Consider the following 20,534-nt stretch of genomic DNA (forward strand, 5'->3'; position numbering starts at 1 on the left):
TTAAAACAAAAGCATATGAGTATATTCAAAGACCAGCAGACTTGAAAAACCAAATCAAATTAAAAACTTAAGAGATTTTTGGAAAACTGAAAAGACTTGTATGCTTTTGTCATTCTAGACAAGGACAAAAAGGCAACACATAAATCAAACTACTCTGGAACTTGATGTCAGTCAGGGAATGCAGGAAAAAATATAAAAAGTTGATTTACTGAGCTATTCTAACCCTGTCAGTATGTGCATCAAGAAATAGACCACAAATGGTAAGAAATTCAAAACTTAATGTCAGTGTGAAGAAACCATCTGTGAAGGACACAAGCACACACAGAAGTGATTTAATTGAAAAATTATTTTACACACAGGAAGGAAAATGACATTTTTTCATATTGCAGTCAGAGTAAGTAGTAACACCAGAAGGTATGAGAAAAATTTGTAAACTAACCAGCCAAAGATCAGATTTCATTAAAAATGTACAACTAATTTGTCCAGTATTTACAGAAGTTTTGACTATTCAAAACAAATACAGGCTTTCATTAATTCTTTGATTTAGAATATTTTCAATTAACACTGATAATTAAAAAGTGATTTTGCATGCTCCCTTGTTTGGCTATCATCTGCTATGGATAACTTGGCTAAGAAGCTCGGTGATATATACATATTAATTTAACATAATTTTACAAAGACAGCAAACCAAAAAGTTGCCCTTGTAGCTGCAATTCTAAGCAGCAAAGTTTATTTGGAATATATTTCTAAAAACAACTTTCAACATCACATAGTAAAAGTTCTGTTACAGATGTCATCTGAGCAAGCAGCAAGATGTAAATTTAAAACATACAGTATAATATTTTTCTTTTGAATTAAAGATACGAGATCACACAGTTAAGCATATGGAAGCCCATAGGACAAATCAACTTACCACAAAAAGGAAGAAATAAACCAAAAATCAAAATGTTCCTGAGAATTTTAAGATTGCAGGATTGCAGTAAGGACTCTCATTTTTCAAAAGATCAAGAAGCAAACACTTCAGACAGTGGCTTCAGACCTCTGAACAACAGCTATGCTAGTGTGTGGCTCACTTCTAAAGTGTTTACAAGAGAAAACTACAAACGAGATCTTGTTGCAATGAGGATTAAGTTTACTAACCATAGTTGTGCCTGCACCTATGCTGGAACTCTTGCCCTCACCCACTCCCTCTCCTGCCATCCCCCCAAAAGCTGACAGAAAGATTTGCAGCCCCACTGATTCACATTTACATATTCTGATGTAAGACAAAGGTAAAACTATGTAAGACAAAGGTAAAACTATGTAACTGAAGGATTTTGGAAAAAATGCTTCATCATGTTAGTAAAAAAAAAGCTCAGCACCTTGCAGATGAAAGAATATTTAACTATTTCATTTGGATATTAAACAGAGAAACAAAAGTCTAAGAAGACAATAAAGCAGTAAAAACTTGAACGTAACATTGAAGAAATACTCAAATAACATAGCTGATGTTGTACTACAACATTTTACTTCATTTAAGAAAAAGTCACCCATCCTATGATTTATAAAGTACACAAAATACGTATACATAAAAGAAACCAAACCCCATCAAAAGACGATCATATTTGTGCATATGTACATAGAACATACACACCTAAAATGTGCAAATTTCTTTTAATGCAAGTTAAACAAAACATTTGCAGGATAGAGTTGTACAATGATAATGGAAGATAAAGTATTCTAGATATCCTAACGGTGTTTCTTATCTACAGCCAGTGCAAACTTACAAGGCACAAACTCAACGCTGATGCTGTAGTGTTGTAAGTTACATTCAGGCACATCTCCATTTGCAGTTCTGCAGAAAAAGAGCAATGGAAGTGCAAGTTCTATCTAAACTGCCAGCCCAGTTTAAGCACTAAATTGATGTAACCTATATGCTACAGTTACCAGTGGGGTTCAGGGTTAATTTATCACTGGAAAGACATCTGCTCTAATCTCCTTGCATGTGAAAGTATGCTATTTCCCAAAATACCTCCCAGATATTCTCCAAACACTACATATACCTTGCCAGCCTCAACACGTGGGATCTTAGGAGACATTACTAATGCTTTTTTCTAACTTTAGTCAAAACTTCACCAGGAAGAGAATCCAGATTTTAAAAACCAAAAAACAAATCCAGACAACCCCCCAAGAACAGCCAGCAAAACACCTTGAGTTACTTGCATTTAACAAACTTGTGTTAAATTGCATAGTGACAGTGTGTACCAGCTAGTAAAGAGTTAAAACCAAAAGCTTGCTGTTTAAGGCAAAATTTTAACACGGCATAGCAGAAAAAAGCCAAATAACAGGTCCATCAATATTTAATCTAAGTACTGGCCAATGTAGTCTTATCCTCACAGTGCTGTCTTTCCCACTTTTACAGCAAACAGTAACAGTATGCTTGATTAGAAAATTTTGTTGCATTTTCCTAAATGAAATGAGTGCAATTAATACATACATTGATTGACTGATACTGAAAACAGCTGACAAGTATGTTCTCTCCCACCCCTTAAAAAGGTTTTTTACCTTACTGGGAGTTTAAAACTCACTGGTATCCAGGTCTAATATACTACCTAAAATGGAACTAGTAATTTAAAGCTTTCTAGTATTTATTAGACATTACCACATCACTTTGCTGTCTCACCCTAAAATTGCATTTTTGTATTATTTTTCAATAGAAGACATTTAATAGACATCTGAGGAAAACAATACAATACAAAAGCTTAAGGGTCTTTGCAAAGGTATCTTCTATTCCTTCTGCAAAGTAAGAAGATTTTATTGGCATTTATTTGAAGTGCCATCAATAAAGACACGAGAATACTTTAAAAAGAAAAAAAAGTTCTAACACTTCACACGTATCTTTGGTTTAGCCTTCCTGACCAAAGTCTTCTGTAAACTTCTTCAACTTCTCCAGGTCCTGTTCATTAACTGTTGGTTTTGTGCAAGCAAGTGACCTGAGCATATCGGTCTGTCAGGAAAAAAACAAACATGCTTTCAGAAACAAGTACAGTACCAGCGCTAGCAATTTTGCTGAAAGGACAAATATGCATTAAAAAAAAAAAAAAAAAAATTAAGAAGTTGCTATTAGCACAAAACTTTAAGTAAGCCTGAACACTTCTGCACAGAAGCAGCCTTTTAACCCTTTGAATATAGACAACAGTCAGTGAGTTTTCCAGCAACAAAACCACAACCTCAGGTTTAGGTTTAAGCCACTCATCCATTCAAGTTGTATTCATCTCTTTTTTAAAAGAGCTGAACTTCCTTTTTTTTTTTTTTTGGTCAGTTACTGTTTTCAACCCGTGATTAACTACAGCAGATTAAGTGGAAAATAATAAAAATAAGTGGAATCAGATGTTCCCATGTACTCTTCACAGTCCAGTAATGTAGAACAGCAGTTTGTGATTCATCTCTAGCAAAGTTTTACGGCTCATGACTGGTAGCATCTGTCTCTTCAATTCAGTCCATTTCCTAGATAAATATTTAGATGCTAGGAAATGGAGTTCAGAAAAAAATTCATAGGTCCATGAAGTTGAAAGCAGCGATTAAAATACACTATGAATAAGACGGGTAAACAAAACTAATCAATTCCCAGCCAAAGGCAACTGAAAAAGGTAAATGCCCAACACCTCATATTACTATAAAATTATGGGTAAAATCCATAAATTAGTATAATGATTTTCCACACATGATATTTGTCTCATTAGACCAGAGGCACCCTGCTCAAAAAGAATGAAAGCCTTATCTTTTAAGGATAAGAAGTTATTTTGGACACTGAAACATCTGCCTGGAGTGCATCAGAGCCCAGGTACCATTAGGAGCACACAAGGAACTGCTGTCTTTAATTCCAGGAAAGACTGATTAAAAATCCAATTAGACCATGCAGGGAGAAGTTTTAGGGCAGGCCTGCACCTGCATAAAACCTTTTCTGCTTCCTCAGTATGCAAATACACAGGGGAAATTCTTTTCTGAAATACAATGATGGTTCTCTTTACAAAGCAGTGCCTGCAATCCCCATGAAATGTATTGATTTCTTTAATTTCTTACAGAACTGTTTGCACACAGGAAACTACAGCAAACACAGATTTGTTATTAAGGGCTTCCCACAAACTTGGTACTTGAATTCAAAATTTTCTTCTGCTGCTCTTGGGGAAAAATACAGAATGAGTTTCCAGCAATTATTTTTTTCTTAAACAGTGAATAAAATTGAAAACTGTCTTATGTATTTTATTCCCTAGGCCAAAGCAAGTACTTTCATATGCACAAAAAAAAAAAAAAAATAGCAGAAAGAGCTGCATCACCTATGATGAATTTTAACCTAAACTGCCATTACATCCAAGAATCTTCCTACATTTTGGTTTTAGACTTGTATCTATTTCATGGGAAATATTTACCTATAGCACATCACTTCCCAATTTACAGTGAATGTAATTTTCCATTTCCCAGTATTAATGCCACAGTGATGAGAAGAAAGTGTATCATGGTGCAGGAACCCCAAAGGTTTTGAATGAATAAAAGCCAAGTGAAAAAACAGTGCAAGGGCCAGATACTGATTATGGATGAAAGGATGGCAGCCGCATGCCAGCAGACAAGAATAAGAAATGCTTATCAGGGATAGACAGCTGTCTTTTTCATAAGCATGCCATACTATCGTGATTTGTGTCGAAAATTCAAAAGTTATCTGGTATGTCTAGCATTTCTGAAAACAAACATCCAACTGTCCTGAAAAAGCCTCTTTACCTGAAAGCCTTTTCAGAGCTCTGCAAAACATTAAAGAAATGCTGCAAAGAATACCTACCATGGAAACTTTAGGCTCCAGTAATTTATCACTTGGGACCTCCATCCATGTCATTTCCATGGCTCCAGGATCACCTGGAGAGCAAGGGGTGAATAAATCTACCATCATATTTGGATTAGACACTGATGGTCCTTTTACCTAAAAATAAGAAAACACTCAGTTTATAGGAGTTTTTTTTTAAAGACAGAAACCAGAAGCTGAACAGCACCCCAAGCAAAAACCATTCCTTGATTTTACGCAGATGCCCTACCCGTTGGGAACACGTGTCCTGTGAAAGAGAAATTGTACAACTGTACTGGTATTATTCACCTTGAAAACATGCAGCTGTAGCCAGATACTTAATTCACATCAGGTCAAATCCCAGAAGCCACATCATGTTAAGGCTGAGGATTTCTGTGGAAGACTGACATGCCAGGAAATCTACTTGGTGAAGACCACCCTTCCTGGTCCCTGGTCACTTAGTTCATTCATCTCTAGTCAACAGCTCTCCAGAAGCTTCCCAGTGCTTTTCGCTCTGACATCCCGCGTTCCCAACCTCCCAGCGCCTTTCCCGGCAACACCTAAGCAGCGCTCCGTGGAAAACAGCGCCACCAAGCGGGAGAACAAAGCTGCCTTTTTTTTTGCCCCCAGACAGACGGACAGACCGACAAAAGTTGTCCCGGGTGTCTAGTCCCTTTCTGCAGTACATTGCTTTCTGCAGCACCACACAGCCACGGGCACTCGGAGCATACGCAGAGGTTGCAGGACAACACACTAACTGGCTATGGGCAGAACCGGATTTGCTATTCCAAGCTGTATTTAGAGCAAGATGCTGGAGAGCAGATTGTAATAAACAAAAATGCACTCTGACAAACCTGCACTATCACATATGGCAAGGAGAGGTTTACTTTAATTACTGACAACTGAGGAAAGCTCTGCTGAACTGAGGCAAGTCATCTGTTACACCGCAAATAATACCGCTAAGGTTTTGCTTATAAAAACACAAAATCACATCCAGTTAAAGCATTAACAGTAAGACGCAATCAATGTGGTTCATGTCATTGTTCAAAGTATTGCAGTTGTGGGGTTTTTCCTTCTTTTTTTTTTTTCCCTTGAGAAAAATAGTTAAGATGCACGAAGCGCTTTTGAAGTTGTTCGGCAAACTGCGACAACTGAGGTTATTTCATTGCTCCATGGCAAGCTGAAACATGCCTCTCTTTGTTCCAAATTTGAACAAAACGCTAAAAGCTAACAGCCCTTTAGCCAGAAATGCCATTGTCATGTAAAGTTAACCACAGAGAAATACTTCAGACATCACTCCTTAAGGGAAGGAAGCATCAAGAAAATCCTTGATATATCAAGGTCACTGTTTATTTATCAACAAATATGGCTTAAATCATATTGTTACTTTGAGTTGTCCCCAGAAGTTAAACTTCCTGTCCTCTCATATTCTGGACCATATTGCATTTAAGTGTGCCTTTCTCTTTGAATCTTAAGCTGAATGAGTTCATTGGAAGAAACCACACTGAAAAAAAGGAGCCTATCTTCAAATAGTGAGTGTAGCTGTTTGGTTCAGGGCCCTTAACCCTTTTATGACAGGTTGAGTTACTGATAAAAAAAACCTGTAATTGTAACTGATGACAGAGAACTGCTGCCAACGTAACATAAATGGTACTCGACACTGTAGGACCTAAAGTTTTTCCTACCACACCTGCTCTTTTAAGAAGCAACAGATTAAAGCTTCCTTTTACAGCAATTAGCACCTCTGCAGAATATCCCGACCTACCTTCACCCAGGACACATGTATTTCTGTAAAAATCAAACTTTGCACTAAAAATATTAACAAAAAGTACCTTTAGTCTGGGTCTACTTTAAAATATGCTACATAGCAAAATAAAACTTTATTCAACTTATGATATACGTTGTATGTAGTTTAACCTCTGTTATAACCATTGATATTATCACTCTTTTTTTTTTTTTTCCCCATTTAAGAGTTTTAATAGTTTACAGGGAACAATTAATTTGACCAAACAAGGCCCATCTTTCCCTTGGTACAAATTCTCCAAGGGAAAGACTTCCCAGATTTAAAGGATTTATAGACTGGTGGTAAAGAATGACAACCGGTTCTCGTTCAGATAAAGTTTCTGATATCCAAATATTGGGAAGAAATGTTTCTTAAGTCAATACACAGCACACAGAGGTAACTGGAAGATAAGACAAACAATACAGTTTGAATAGGTTCTTTAGTGTGCACCTATATAAAAGGAAACTGATTTTACATTACAGCAGTGTAAATGCTATAATGTAAAAAACACACACCTTGGTCAGTTGTGTTGCATCTTCTTTACTGTAATTGATTCAATGTTTCTACCAGAACTATAAAAGAACCTTAATTTTTCAGTTTCAAAAATAGGCCAAGTAAATGTGCTTAACTATAATCCATCTGTTCTCAAGTGGATGCATTTATTTTTTTCCCCCCAGCATGTTTAGAACCACTTAACTTGAAATAGAAAAAGAGCACTTCTGTAACATTGCCATCTAAGTCAAACTGCAAACTGAATGCTCTTAGCACTCTCTAGAGACATTGAGAGTGAGAGCATGAATAACCAGAAATTAGCTCCACCAGACCTATGGCAGGACTGGGGGGGCTATGGGGAAAGGAAGAACAGATCTCCCTAGTCAATAAAAGGGACATGCATAAGCATGCAGCATTACCCAAAACCGAATTCAGTTTATTTGCAAGGAATTTTCAAATTAAGACTGCTCTCAAAGAGGAAGCAACTTGAATTACAACTTACTTTTTTAAAGTGAGTCGCTGATTGCACTTTTCTAACAGGCTGCATCAGTGCATCACGGACGATGATGCTTATATCTGCGCCAGAATAGCCATCAGTTCTCTTCCCAAGCTCTCGATAATCTGATTCTTCCAGGACATTTGGAGTTGACCCAAGGTGAAGTTTGAACATTGCAGCCCTGGCATGGTCTTCAGGTAAAGGAATATAAATACGCTTCTCAAACCTGGTTTGAGAAAGACAAAAACAAAGCGTTCCCAAGACACCAGCTCATGCAGGTGCACAGTGGAAAGAGCTCATGCAAATGAGTTTGCTCCTAGCAATATAGGAAAGAAGTGGTTTCAGTACAACAAACCTTTTAAAAAAAATCTGAGGCAAATATTCAGCAACCTGTTCTCATAAATAATACTTTAGTAAGTATGAGCTAACATCCAGAATACAACTGCTTCCTTTACATTACAAAAACCACCTCTTCAGACTGACATTTTTCCAGCAGAGTTTGAGTCTTCAAACCTGAGAGGAAGAAGTCTTAAAGTGTTGGAGTGTATTTAAACAGATTTCACACTCAAAGAAAGAACTGCCTGATAACATATTTATGCAACAACTTTCTACAGTCTCCAACTAAATTAAGAAAACACCATAGATGGAAGTAGACTTGAAGTCATTCCCAAGAAAACATTGGTAACTGCAGTTCCTCCTTTGAAGCAGCATCTGTTCTCACAGTGGAGATTACCTCCCACCAACAAAGTAAGAGCACCCCCAAATTCTGATGAACACAATTAACCTGATACACATGACAAAGTGGCCCAAATCCATGAAAAATTAATTTTATTACAGCCACTGCTGAACAAGTTCCGTTAAGTCTTGTGGGGAAGAACTAGGGAATTTCTCTTTTATGTTGCTGAGTGAAAAAATTCTTTGGGTTGAGAGGGATCTTGAAGATCATCAAGTTCCAACCTCCCTGCCACAAGCAGGGACACCCTCCCCTAGACCAGCTTACTCAAAGCCCCATCCAACCTGGCCTTGAACACTTCCAATGATGGGACATCCAGAACTTCTCCAGGCAACCCATGCCAGTGTCTCACCACCCTCATCATAAAAAAGTTTCTTCCTTATGCCAAATCTAAACACATCCTCCTTCAGTTTGAACAACTGCCCCTTGTCCTGGCATTACAAGCCTGGAAAAAAAAAAAGGAACATCTCTCCACCTTTTTAATAAGTTCCCTTTATATATCGAAAGGCCGCAATAAGGTTTCTCTGGATCCTTCTCTTCTCAAGGCTGAATAGCCCCATTCTTATAGCCTGCCTTCAGACGGAAGGGGTTCTGATCATTTTCACAGTCTCCTTCTGAACACACTCTATCAGGTCCATGTGTGTCTTTTACTGTGGATCCCAAAGAAAGCTGGAATTTCAAGAATGACTTGAATTTTCAGCAGCACCTTCATTTCTAAATCTGGCTCACAGAACAGTAGAGTCATGCAGATGGGAAGTGATATCTGGAGGTGACCTGGTCCAACCACAAATCAAACTGAAGTATGGCCAGCTTGAATTCAGTACATAAATAAAAGTCAGTGTCAGTCACAAAAAAAACCAAACCAAACCAAACCAAACCAAACCCAAAAAAAAAAAAAAAAAAAAAAAACAAAAAAAAAAAAACCAAAAAACAACAACAACAAAAAAAACCACAAAAACAAAACAAAACAAAACCAAAAAAACCCAAAAAAACCCCAAAAAACCCAAAAAACCCCAAAAAACCAAAACACAACGATTCTTTAGCCAACAAAAATGGCCATTATCCAAGCTGTGTCCTCATCACAACATAATTCTATTTGTCACATAACTGTATCTGTCCTCTGCTTGCTCTGCAGCTCAGAGAAAGATCCAAATAATCAGGTACAGGGAGTCCTGTATCTGCAAAAGTCCTTTATCTGCCAAACAGCAGTTAAAAATCACAAGTTATGCCTGACCAGTAGAAAAACATGGCACTTCTCCATAAGGTTACACTTCCATAAAGAACTCAAGCTACTCACCAGTTAACAGTTGAAAAGGAAAGCTCTAGCCCCTCTTGCCCTTCTAAGGTGTGTATTTTCTAATTTGGGGACAAGTCCCCCAGAAAACCAAAAAGCAAGCAGAAAACTCCTCTGCTTTTTCAAGCATAATTCAGATAAACTACAGGGCCAATACAAGAGTGAACGACCTACCTCCCTCTAAAGGGGCAAGGGACTATCAGTTTAGATAAGCCCACTTTCATGGAATTGTGTTGCAGAGCAATAACCATGTCTGCAAACACACGAGCTGGGTGAACACCTTAAGCACTCCCTGGCTGAAGACTCACACCAGCTGTGAATTGCACACCATGAAAAAAAAATGCAATCATACCTTCTCCTGATAGCAGAATCCAAAACCCAGGGTATGTTTGTTGCTCCTAAGACCAAGATTCCTTCATTGTCAACACCAACCCCTATATCAGGGCAGAAATAATTTCACAGTTTAGACAATAAACAGAGACGGTTTTAAAAAGTCATCAAAATTTAATGGGGTGGAACTGCAGATATTTTTAGTGTTCTAATGCAAGCTACACTTAAAAATACATGTCTTAATTTCTCTGTCTGATTTGGAAAACCAAATAAACTTACCTTGCATCTGGACTAGAAATTCTGTTTTTATCCGTCTAGCAGCTTCGCTCTCATTTTCACTTCTTGACCCGCACAGGGAATCTATCTCATCAATGAAGATGATAGAAGGTTTGTTTTCTCTGGCAAGCTGGAACAAGTTTTTCACTAATCTTAAAGAAGGAAACAGCTTCAGCTATATTAATAATTACAACAGCAGAAACACATAACTTCAGATTGTGATATAGTCATTTCCTTTAGAGAAAGCAAGGGAAATAAAGCATTAACATAAAGCTACTCAAAGACACAACATTCTTCCCGCTCCATGACTCAGAATTATACTGAATGAGAGAACCCCGCACAATGAAAAAAAAAAAAAAAAAAATTAGAGTCCTGCAGGCATGACTTTGCAAGATAAAGCCTTTTTGCAGTTTAGAAAGATTCAAAATAAAAAGGCTTTCTCTTAGAGATTTTGTAAGAAATAACATGTATCTTTGTACAACTTCACTTACTAAATAATTTCTGTATGACGAGAAACATTGGTTTCAAATCAAATAAACAAAACAACCTAAACCAAACCCCCATATACTCCTAACCATCTCTCAGGAACACATTTTATTAGTTTAAAAAAGAAAAATAAATAGGAATATGCTGGGAAATTCTTCATATTACAGCACTAAATCTCATGCAATAGTCTCAAATGAAGTCATGCCTAAAATCTAACGCCAAGCTAGTCTCCAGTTCTGTATTCCTTCTGCAACAGAAGAAAAGCAGCTTAAGGCTTCCAGCTTTCTGGGGAAAAAAATAACTCAGTTAAAACACTTTATCTAATAACCCTTCTTTCTCATTCTTTCAACTATATAGAGTTGCTCAGTTGTCCCACACTTCAAACAATTAAATCCTGGTTGTGACAAGTATGCTTATCATTATATGAAAATCCTTTCCCTATAGACCCAGGGCTTTTTATAAATTCAGGAAATCTCTTTTGGAAGACTAGATATCTGGAATTCTAGACTGCAGCCAACATGTCACTCCAGGTCTTCTGACTTTCTGGTCTTCTTCATACATCACACAGTAACAAATGAAGAGTTAGCATAGGGACCCACAAAATTTCCTTTCATGGCTGCTCCTCTCAGTCAACTTATCTTTACAAGTCTCTTTTTTCTTTCAGATTTTGTTTGAAATTGGGATAACAAAAAATCCACCTCTGTATTGACAAAGAAACGTCGGGACACAGATGCTGGGACAGATGAGTGGGGAGATGCTAAGAAGCAAAGTAACTCAGCGCTTCAGACTGATACAGTGTACAATCACAGCTGAATTTAGAAGGCAAATGAGCTCTGTGGTGCTCCCAAACTCCTTCTGAGCACTGAAGAGAGTTTCTCAAAATGCAGGGCACAATGGTATCTGTCCTAGGGTAACTTTATGATGCTTGTATCCCCAATCATCTGTTCTGTTTGTGCTGTATATTGAGTCCTGTGCCTTTAAGACTGGTTCTAAGAGCAAGGAGAAGTGTGGAGTTTGTTTTGAGAAAACTGCCTGACTCCTCCACATTCTTCTGCGGACAGCGTGTTCGGCGGAGGCTTGGAGAGACTGCAGGACAGAGATCTTTTTTTTGCTTTTAGTTAGTTTCAGCTAGCTAGGGCAGAGAAGTTCCCTGGACTGTTTTTTTTTCCTTTTTCTTGGGACTGTTTAAACCTGCTCTGGACTGAAAACCCAGGGGAGCACTGGGGGCTGCACCTGCGGCCCACCGGGGCCTGGACCTCGGCATTTTCCAGCAGTGCCGGAGAGACTGGGACTGAGGAGAGACTGAGAGAGAGCCGAGCTGCACCCACGGCAAGGACTTTCTCAGTTTGCCATCTCACTTCAGAAGGAGAGGTTTTATTGTTTCATACTATTCATTCTTTATACTTGTATGCACTTCATTTGTTTAGTAAAATAGTTTTTTCCACTTTTCTCCAAAGAGGGTTTTGGGTTTTTTTCCGGACCGGTTGGAGGGAGGGGCCATGTGGGTTTGCTTCCTTGGAGGGATCCTATACAGGGGTTTTCTCCCAAATTTGTCCCAAACCAGGACAGTATCTTTACATGGCACTGCAGCATGAAGCATAGAAACACCTATAGTTCTTTTTTAAAAAGACAAGACCATTCCCTCATATTCTTTAGAGCAACTTATTTCACTCTATAATAATTTCTTCTTGAAAATGTTTTCCTGAACCTCTGGCAACTCCAACTTACTTTTCACTTTCACCTAACCATTTTGAGACAAGGTCAGATGAAGATACTGAGAAGAAGGTAGAGTTGTTTGCTTCTGTTGCCACAGCTTTTGCTAAGTAAGACTTTCCTGTTCCTGGTGGTCCAAATAGGAGAATGCCTCTCCAGGGTGTTCTTTTGCCTGCAAGACAGAAACCAGCAGGTTTCAAAATATGATTTTCTGATTATGCTCCTCTAGGGTGCTCACAGATTTTCCGCATCTACCCATGAAACTTCTGTCAGGTGGGTCAAAAATCTTTGTTAAGAGATCAGCTTAAGTCTCTCATACAGCGTACACTTCACAGGCCCCAGTGCCAGTCCTGACTGGCCAATAGTATACAAATGCTGTGATCCTGACCTGTAAATAAGTGTGGAAATTTAATGGGAAGGATGACTGCTTCTTTAAGTGCTTCTTTGGCACCTTCAAGGCCAGCAACATCACTCCATTTGACATTTGGTTTCTCCATAACAATCGCTCCTGTAAGAAAAGATTGTCTAAGTTAGTGATGCACATATCTTTTCACAATTACAATAAATTCCATTTGGTGAAAAAAGAAATCTATGCCCATGTCTATACTGAATAAAAACAAGGCATTTCTAAGATGATAGAAACACTGAATTCCACTAGCCAAATGGATGCTATTTTTACAGAAATCTGTCACTTTTTTTTTACCACAATAAACCATGGATAACCAGAATATTATTACAGTAGAAGTCCTGGCACCATCTCATCACTAAACCACCACTGCACTTCCCAAAAAATTTGAAATTTCATTTTAAACAACATAGCTGCACTAGCTCAGGATTTTTAAAGATTCTCCATCAGATGAAGTAACTTGTTGGTATCTCCAGACATGCAGCAAACAAATGGATTATCTAATGGAAAAGAGGTTTGACAGCTAGGGCCGAAAGCATCAGAAAGGTTATATGGATCCTGCTTAGCTAAAAAAGTATTTTCTCAGTCAAGGCACATTCAAAGTTTTACACCAAGTCTCATCTTCCTCACTCAACGAGTTCAGCCACCTGAGCTGTAATTTAGTCTTCTCTTCAGATTGCTTAGTCTGACATGCTAAAAGTTTTGTCTCAACTACTTCTAGATGGGAAAACCTGGAACTCAGGTAGTAATAGATTTTTAGATCTACTGGAGCTTGTAACCCTAGCCACCACTTCTGCTATCTGAGGTCAGATTCACGTGGGAAGAAACAAAGTCTGTACAGCGAGAGACAGGATAGCAGTTCAATGCTCATCAGTTTTCCGTCACTTTTAAAAACAGGAAACTGTCCCTTATAACTGTGCATAGGATTAAATAACGTGCAGAGAAGTAGAAAAAGCACAGCAGAGTTTGCAATGATGATACAACAGCTCCTGAAATTAGATAGGCACAATGCATTTGATCTTTGTTAGAGTCAAAAACAGAACAATGAGGTTTCTCCAGATCCATAAGCACTTTCTGGTAGGGAAGTTCTGAACAGTTCTTCATTATTTAAGGGAAATAAATATAGCCTCCTTTTTACTGCACACCAAACTGCATGTAGCTGCTATACGTTGCTTCACTGACTATGTTCTGAATTTGAGTTCAAAAACCCAAACCATGCTACTGAACTGGGACAGCATCATCACTGCATATAAGAAAATGCTGCCTTGTTATTAATAATGGGCAAGAATCCTTATTTCTTACTCCTAAACATGAATACCAGTTTTTTTGTGAAAACAGTCCTGCTTATACTAAGTATCTGTACCATCATTTCCTTAGCCTCTAGGCAACATGCTAGTGCACTTCAGAGTTAAAAATACTAAATCAGTTTAGCCAATAGCTACCTGGGATTTTGCAACTTCTTTTGGAAAATGCTAGCTTGATAGGTGACACAATTTTTATATGAAGCACAGGATGCAGGAGATACATTTCAATATAGTCCCTGTGTAAGTTCATGGCACACAAGTCCTTTTACTTCCATAAAGACTATGCTTTTGCATGGGAAGATTACATGCTAGCTGAGCCACTTACAGACATTAAGTTAATACATTAAATTTAGCTGGCAAAAACATAGGAACTTGCTTGACTGAAGTGATCCCTATTTAAAGAAAAGGATGCTTCAAATTACCCTGAAGTTGATTCTGTAGCTTCTTTTTTTCAGGGTCCTCTGATTCACCTTCCCCATCACTGTCATTCCTGATTTGGAAACAAAATGTTGAAATACAGTGAGAGAGATTGCTGTCTTAGGATAAAACTCAGAATGCAAAAAGCAGAAAACCCATCAGGCTGAGCAATGAAAGAAACACTGAGGCACTTTCAGACCTCTACAGGTTTACATGACTGTAGAAAAGCAGAAGTACACTTTTCTATGATTTCTTTCCAATTCACTCTCCTTTGCTATTTCACCTTCCTCTTATGGGACTGAGCCCTCTTTACACACTTCTGTGTGCTTTGAGCCAGCATTTAGGAAACACAGCCCCTATATCCAGCAACACAGAGGTGGCTGGAATGGTTTGTTTGTACACGTTGACACTTCTGTCTGGACATGCAACAGGACTTGGCCAATTCCATCTAGTACTATGAAACTCTTGTCTTAGCAAAGCAAAGGAAACTGGAAGTTAAAGAAGGAAAAGAGACTGGATAGTGAACAACTGGAGTGGAGGAAAGAAAATACATGTAGCCTTTGTGGTATTGCCATTTCCTTCTATTATAAATAAGCAGAAGATGGTACAGATTAAAAAATAAGGCCGATGAGATAAGCAGACATTGAAAAAGACTGAAAATCAGGTGAAATTTTAAGAGACAACTGAGCAACTTTAGTTGTTCAGGGCTCCTAGAAAAGTCAGTCCCACCAAAAGGTATAAGCCTGAATCCTTCCTCTCTCCTATCCCTATAAAGGCAGTAGCAAATGCAAAAGAGGCTGGGCTTGTTTGGGTGGCTCTGCTTGTCCAACTCTCAGATATGCAAAGTGAGAAACAAATTGAGGAGAAGGGAAGCACTGGAGAGACCAGGCAGCAGCAACACATTAGAGGGATTCAGTCCACCTTACAGAACTTTACCCTGCATAGGGCTTTTCACATCTTATCAAATGTGAGACAGATCAAACTCAGTAACCCCAGTAATCACCAGTGTGAAATTATCTTCTAGTTACCAAGTATTTAAATGCAGAAAATCTTTAAAGGTCATCAGGCTCCTTGCCATTAAATCCAATAATCAATGGATTCAGCTGTTAGTCTGAAGCAGTTCACATTTCAGTAAACAAGCACAGAAATGCTTGTGATGGTAATTCAAGTTATTTTTATTAGCCCACTGTATCTCAGCATTAGTAGTCACCTGAAGCATTTCAGAAACACAAGTTAAAACGATCTTTGAATAGCTGAAATTTAGAATAAGCTGAGTCCAGAAAGTATTTTGCTTTACCTTCTCCAAAAACATACCCTTTTGCTTCAGCAGGACCCGACTCTTTAACTGGCTTTGGTGCAGTTTTTTCTCTCTTTTTCAGATATTCTTTCAGCTTTTCTGCTCGGTCCAAGTATTCTGTACATTTTGCTCTAATGCTTTTTTTTGCTTTATCACCCTGTGCTTCATCTAAGAGTTTGAAGAGAAAAAATTATTTGTTAACAGCAAAACACACGTGCATCAATCAAAAAACAAGACTAAAAATCTGTCCTCTATCTCTTATCAATATACCTCTCTCAGGGCTCACCAGATAACCAAACATCTCAGCTACTTTTTCTTCCACTACACCTTGGAAAGAACTGACCAGAAGGATGTCATCATGTAATAGAAATCTAATATTCACCTGAACATTGCCTTGGCTTAAAATTTGACTCTAATGGATTAAGGACAACAGCACTGGAAGCTTTTCTGTCAGCCTTTCAAGCTGCTAGACATTGCCTTAATAACTGCTTTTCTAAAATAGCTAATCAAGAAGCTGCTCGTGCTAGGGAATTTTTATTTAGAACCATACTTGATTCTTCCATAGCCTGCTGATTTTAAAATATAAAGAAACATTACATAAAGCATCTGAAAGAACTAGGTGTGCTTCAACAGCCATGCTGCTCTCATGATCACTATTACAATATTTCAAACCAACAATCAAAATTTAACATGTCAGGTTTATGAGCTAAGTTTCCATCAGTATAGTTAAAAGCACGGAAAGTGATATTCTGAGAAAGTCTGTAGGATTTAAATGGACAGGAAGTGATAAACACAGGTTTTCCTAATAATTAAGGACTATAAAGAAAACCTTTTTTTTTTTCCCCCAAATCATTAAGATCTGTAAGTGTACTTCTGTTAGGCAAGCAACCCTAGCCCACTTACATTAGGGCTGTATCCACTTAAAGAAAGCCCACTCCTTGCATACAAACACTGAATGTGGCACAAAAGGTACACAGAAGTGTGGAAAGGCATAAAATAATGAGAATATGGAAACCGAAGAAAAATTATCACATACAAGTCCATCTCATACATTTTCTCGGCCAAGATAAACAGCAAGACTATGACATTAAGGAGCAAAAAATGTCAGCAGAGAGGCTTTAGAAGGGCAAGCAGCATGAATTAAAGGAGCAAAAAACACTCTGCAGATATAGCAAAGACTTCATGTGTAACATGGTTTTCAGCACAACAGAAATACAGGGATCCCTGTACTTATTGTCATATTTCCTCGTGCAGTGGCCAGCTTGAAACACTGCTACAAAAGTCCAGAGGAGAGACAGCAAACACCTGCCTCCTGTCTTAAAAAAACCTAAAACAAAACACAAGTAAAAAATAATCTGATTTCTTACAAGAATGGAGCAAGCACAACACAGTAAAGGTAAAAGCTGCAAAATACGACCTCAGTCAAACTACAATTAGCAAGTATCAACTGTTGATGAGAGCAAAAATTTAAATACTGATGTCAACAGAAGAGATTACTCTTGTGCAATCTGACGACTAAACTCTACTTAATCATCCAACACGTCACACTTACATTTAACAACATGGAGAAAATATTGCACAGCATGTTGGTACAGGCGGAAGGCCTCCTCATAGTTTCCTGCTTTATCTTCTTGGGCTGCCTTGCTAGCAAGGTCTATTGCTTTCTGTAACACAAACAAATAATCAATTGTTGTACAAGAGCATTTTTCCATGATCAGAGAACATTTAAGCTGTTACTGTCCTTTGATGGCCAGTTTATCTGCTCTTCAACATTTACCCCCTCAAAGCTGGAGGGTTGTCTTAGGTGGTGTTTTGTACAAGACACAATATCTCCATCCTTTTATGAACAGCAGGGTTTACAAACTGCTGAAATTTACTAGCACACAAAAAAGTGCAAGTGAGAAGAAAAAGTTTCTGCGTACTAAGCTGCAAGTACTACTATTTTGTCTATGCTGTCTCTTATCAATCTCTGGCCTTTCCTATGAAAGATTTGGAAATCCATTTTAAGGCTTGGGGTTTTTTATCACAGACCTAGACATGCTGAACTATGATACAGACGTGCTGTTTGGGATGTGGTTTGGAGGTGCACTTGACAGTGCTGGGTTAATGGTTGGACTCAATCTTTTCCAACCTAAACAATTCTATGATTCTATGACTAATGACATCAGTAAACCCTGTAAACAGCAAAGTCAATACAGGAAGTACTTGATTACAATCACTGAAACCAGCACTATCACTCTTCAAACATTATGCTCAGAGACATCTTCAAAGACCAGTTGCTTGGCTTCTCTAGGAGGACTTAGAGTCTTGATATGCTAGCGAGAAATTCTAATTATCTCTCTGGTGGGAGAGGAGAAAAAAAACAACCCAAACCAGACAGAGAACATACCCAAATCTTGAGCACCAAAGAGTTCTATGAGAAGCTATGAATGGATTTTTACTTTATTTGTTCAGCTAGTTCCAAATAAATCTGACTGTGATCTAAGCCACAGTATTGCACACACTGCCCTGTGGATTTATTGTATCACCACTACTCCATTGCTCTTATTACTTTTTATTACGCTTTCCTCCTTGGAATGCCCATACCACTTCAAGATAATTAAAACTGTCATTTTGACCCCTGGTTCATGTTATTTGAAAGCAAGCAGTCAGCTGGAGTTAGCCAACACCAACTAAATATTCCATAGTCCCTCGCCTACTTTTTCCCATGTGGTTCCCTTTCCTAAGCATTGCCAGTATGCTCAGGATGATTATGTAATGTCAGGGAGCAAGGCTGGGAGCTTGAACTGCAGCAAGGAGCTTCCATGAGACATTCCAGTACAGATACTCTTGCCACTATCTACACTCTGCCGTGTTGCAGGCAGAACAAAACTAGTAAACAATAGCCTTGAAAGAAATAGCAAAATATTGTGTTCTATTGCTTTGTGTTGCTGTCTCGGAAGCAAAGATCATCTCAACAGATCTACCTGAAATCAAAGGTATTTAAAAACAATGAACCAATTAAACAGACTATATGGCTCTGTTGTGGCAAGTGCTGGAGCACCGTAAGCATCTGTTTCTTTGGAACAGAACCAAATTCTTTCATTTTTGGAGAGGCCAGGAGCAGATGAGCAGTTTCCCAGGTATGAATGGACAGCTGCCTCCTTGCTGCCCATTTTATGCTGACTCCCTAATGCACCTCTGTGCCCCATTCAAATCCAGCAACAGAGCAAAAATTAACTCTCCAAAAAGTTACTTTCATATTAAAGCTCTTAAGTCCCATCAGTGACTTTAAGTACCACGGGGCAGCCCAATAATTCCTAGATCCAGTACAACAAATACAGTGATACAAGTGCCATTAATTCCAAAGAATAAATGGCAAAGATCACCTGCTAAAACAGAACTGTGAGAAAACATGGCACGTTGCAGACCCGCTCCTCTAAGTAGGCAAAAGTCTGCATCACGTTGCCTGGTTTTGCTATACTTTCTTTTCAGAAACAGCTAAAGACAAATAGCCAAGATCTGGCTATTAGATTCTCAGCTCTAATACTTCATTCATCAGCCTGTTACTGTGAAGAACACTACTGCCATCAAAAAGAAAATCATTATTAGAAAGCTGTATGAACTAGGTCATAGATGACCAGCTCTAACTATCCCTGAAGTGCAAACTATGCTTTATCAGGCCATGGGTTTATAGTTTGATGAATATCACCCAAGGAAAGAATGTCAGCTTAAAGAGGTGCCATTTTTCTCCTGCCTGTTATAGACACTATAACATCTCCTCTAGCTTTGCCAGTGCAAACATCCCACTGCCAGGGCAAACACCGCATACAAAAATGATCACGGTTCAAACAGCCGAAGAGAAAAAAGGATGCTTGGAACGCACTTATTTCACTTCGGGGTGTGTTTTGCCGGCCAGCCGCAGAGCGGATTACAGCCCCTAGCCGAGGTTTAACACATGCGGAACAGCAGAGCAGGCAAGGGCTTCTTCCTACAGCCACCAGCAGCCTTACGGAAACGCAAGCCAAACCATGCATCCAGACCACAGGAGGCAACAGCGCTTCCCAGGCGGGCATTAGGCCTCGCTGCCCGGGTCCCGCAGGTGCCCCCTTCCCGGGACACCCCCCTCCCCCAGGCTCTCATGGCCCGGGGCGATGAGGGCTGAGGGCTGACCCCGCGGGCTCCGCCACCCCGAGCCCAAGCCCAGTTCTCCCCACACCCCCTCGGCCGCGGTGCCCGCGGCCCTTCCGGCGGTGCGGCCGGCCCGCCGAGCAGGGGGCGTTCGCGCTCCCCGTGCCCCGGCTCCGCCCGCAGCCCCGGCCCGGGACGCCCCCGGCCCCGCTCCTTCTTGGCACCGCCCCCGCCCGCCGCCGTTCGCCGGGTCCGCCCCGCGCCGCGCAGGACAGGGCAGGGCAGGGCCGGCGTCGCTCTACCTGCAGGTTGCCGGTGTTGGCCGCCATGGCGGAGCGGCGAGGTGAAGGAGCGGGACGAGACTGGCGCGGGGAGCGGGCCCGGCTGCCGGTGGCGCAGCGCCCCTGCCCCGCCGCCCGCGGAACCGAAACCGCGGCCTCCGCCGCCGCTTCCGCACCGAGCGCCGAGCGCCGCTTCCGCCTCCGCTTCCGGGCACGCCCCGAGCGCCCCGCCCGCCCCCGGGCCCGGCCGCCGCTGCTCCTCGGGACCGCGCTCTGCGGCCGGGTGTCCGGGCTTGGAAAGGG

General features: G+C 39.8%; 1 protein-coding gene across 1 annotated transcript; it reads right to left on the reverse strand.

The window, feature by feature from the left end:
• Positions 1-1,485: 1,485 nt before the first annotated feature.
• Positions 1,486-20,382, reverse strand: VPS4B (vacuolar protein sorting 4 homolog B). The gene is made up of 11 exons (XM_040074650.1): positions 20,253-20,382; positions 17,393-17,504; positions 15,858-16,008; positions 14,549-14,616; positions 12,805-12,924; positions 12,432-12,588; positions 10,221-10,369; positions 9,964-10,045; positions 7,591-7,810; positions 4,814-4,951; positions 1,486-2,986 (listed from the first exon to the last, which is right to left on the reverse strand). Exons 1-11 carry the CDS (start codon positions 20,277-20,279, stop codon positions 2,885-2,887), a joined length of 1,326 nt encoding a protein of 441 aa, XP_039930584.1. The 5' UTR covers positions 20,280-20,382; the 3' UTR covers positions 1,486-2,884.
• Between the last annotated feature and the right edge of the window lie 152 nt (positions 20,383-20,534).

The sequence above is a fragment of the Hirundo rustica genome, chromosome 1 (assembly GCF_015227805.2).
Source record: "Hirundo rustica isolate bHirRus1 chromosome 1, bHirRus1.pri.v3, whole genome shotgun sequence".
In the NCBI taxonomy this organism is placed as follows: domain Eukaryota; kingdom Metazoa; phylum Chordata; class Aves; order Passeriformes; family Hirundinidae; genus Hirundo; species Hirundo rustica.

Bases quoted from the DNA above. Each gene is read 5' to 3' on its own strand.
- VPS4B (XM_040074650.1), bottom strand. From the start codon at position 20,279: ATGGCGGCCAACACCGGCAACCTGCAG. The intron at 14,617-15,857 runs GTATGTTTTTGG...TTTCCAAATCAG, and splicing joins GGTCCTGCTGAAGCAAAAGG to GAATGACAGTGATGGGGAAG. The intron at 4,952-7,590 runs GTAAGTTGTAAT...TCTTATTTTTAG, and splicing joins CAGCGACTCACTTTAAAAAA to GTAAAAGGACCATCAGTGTC.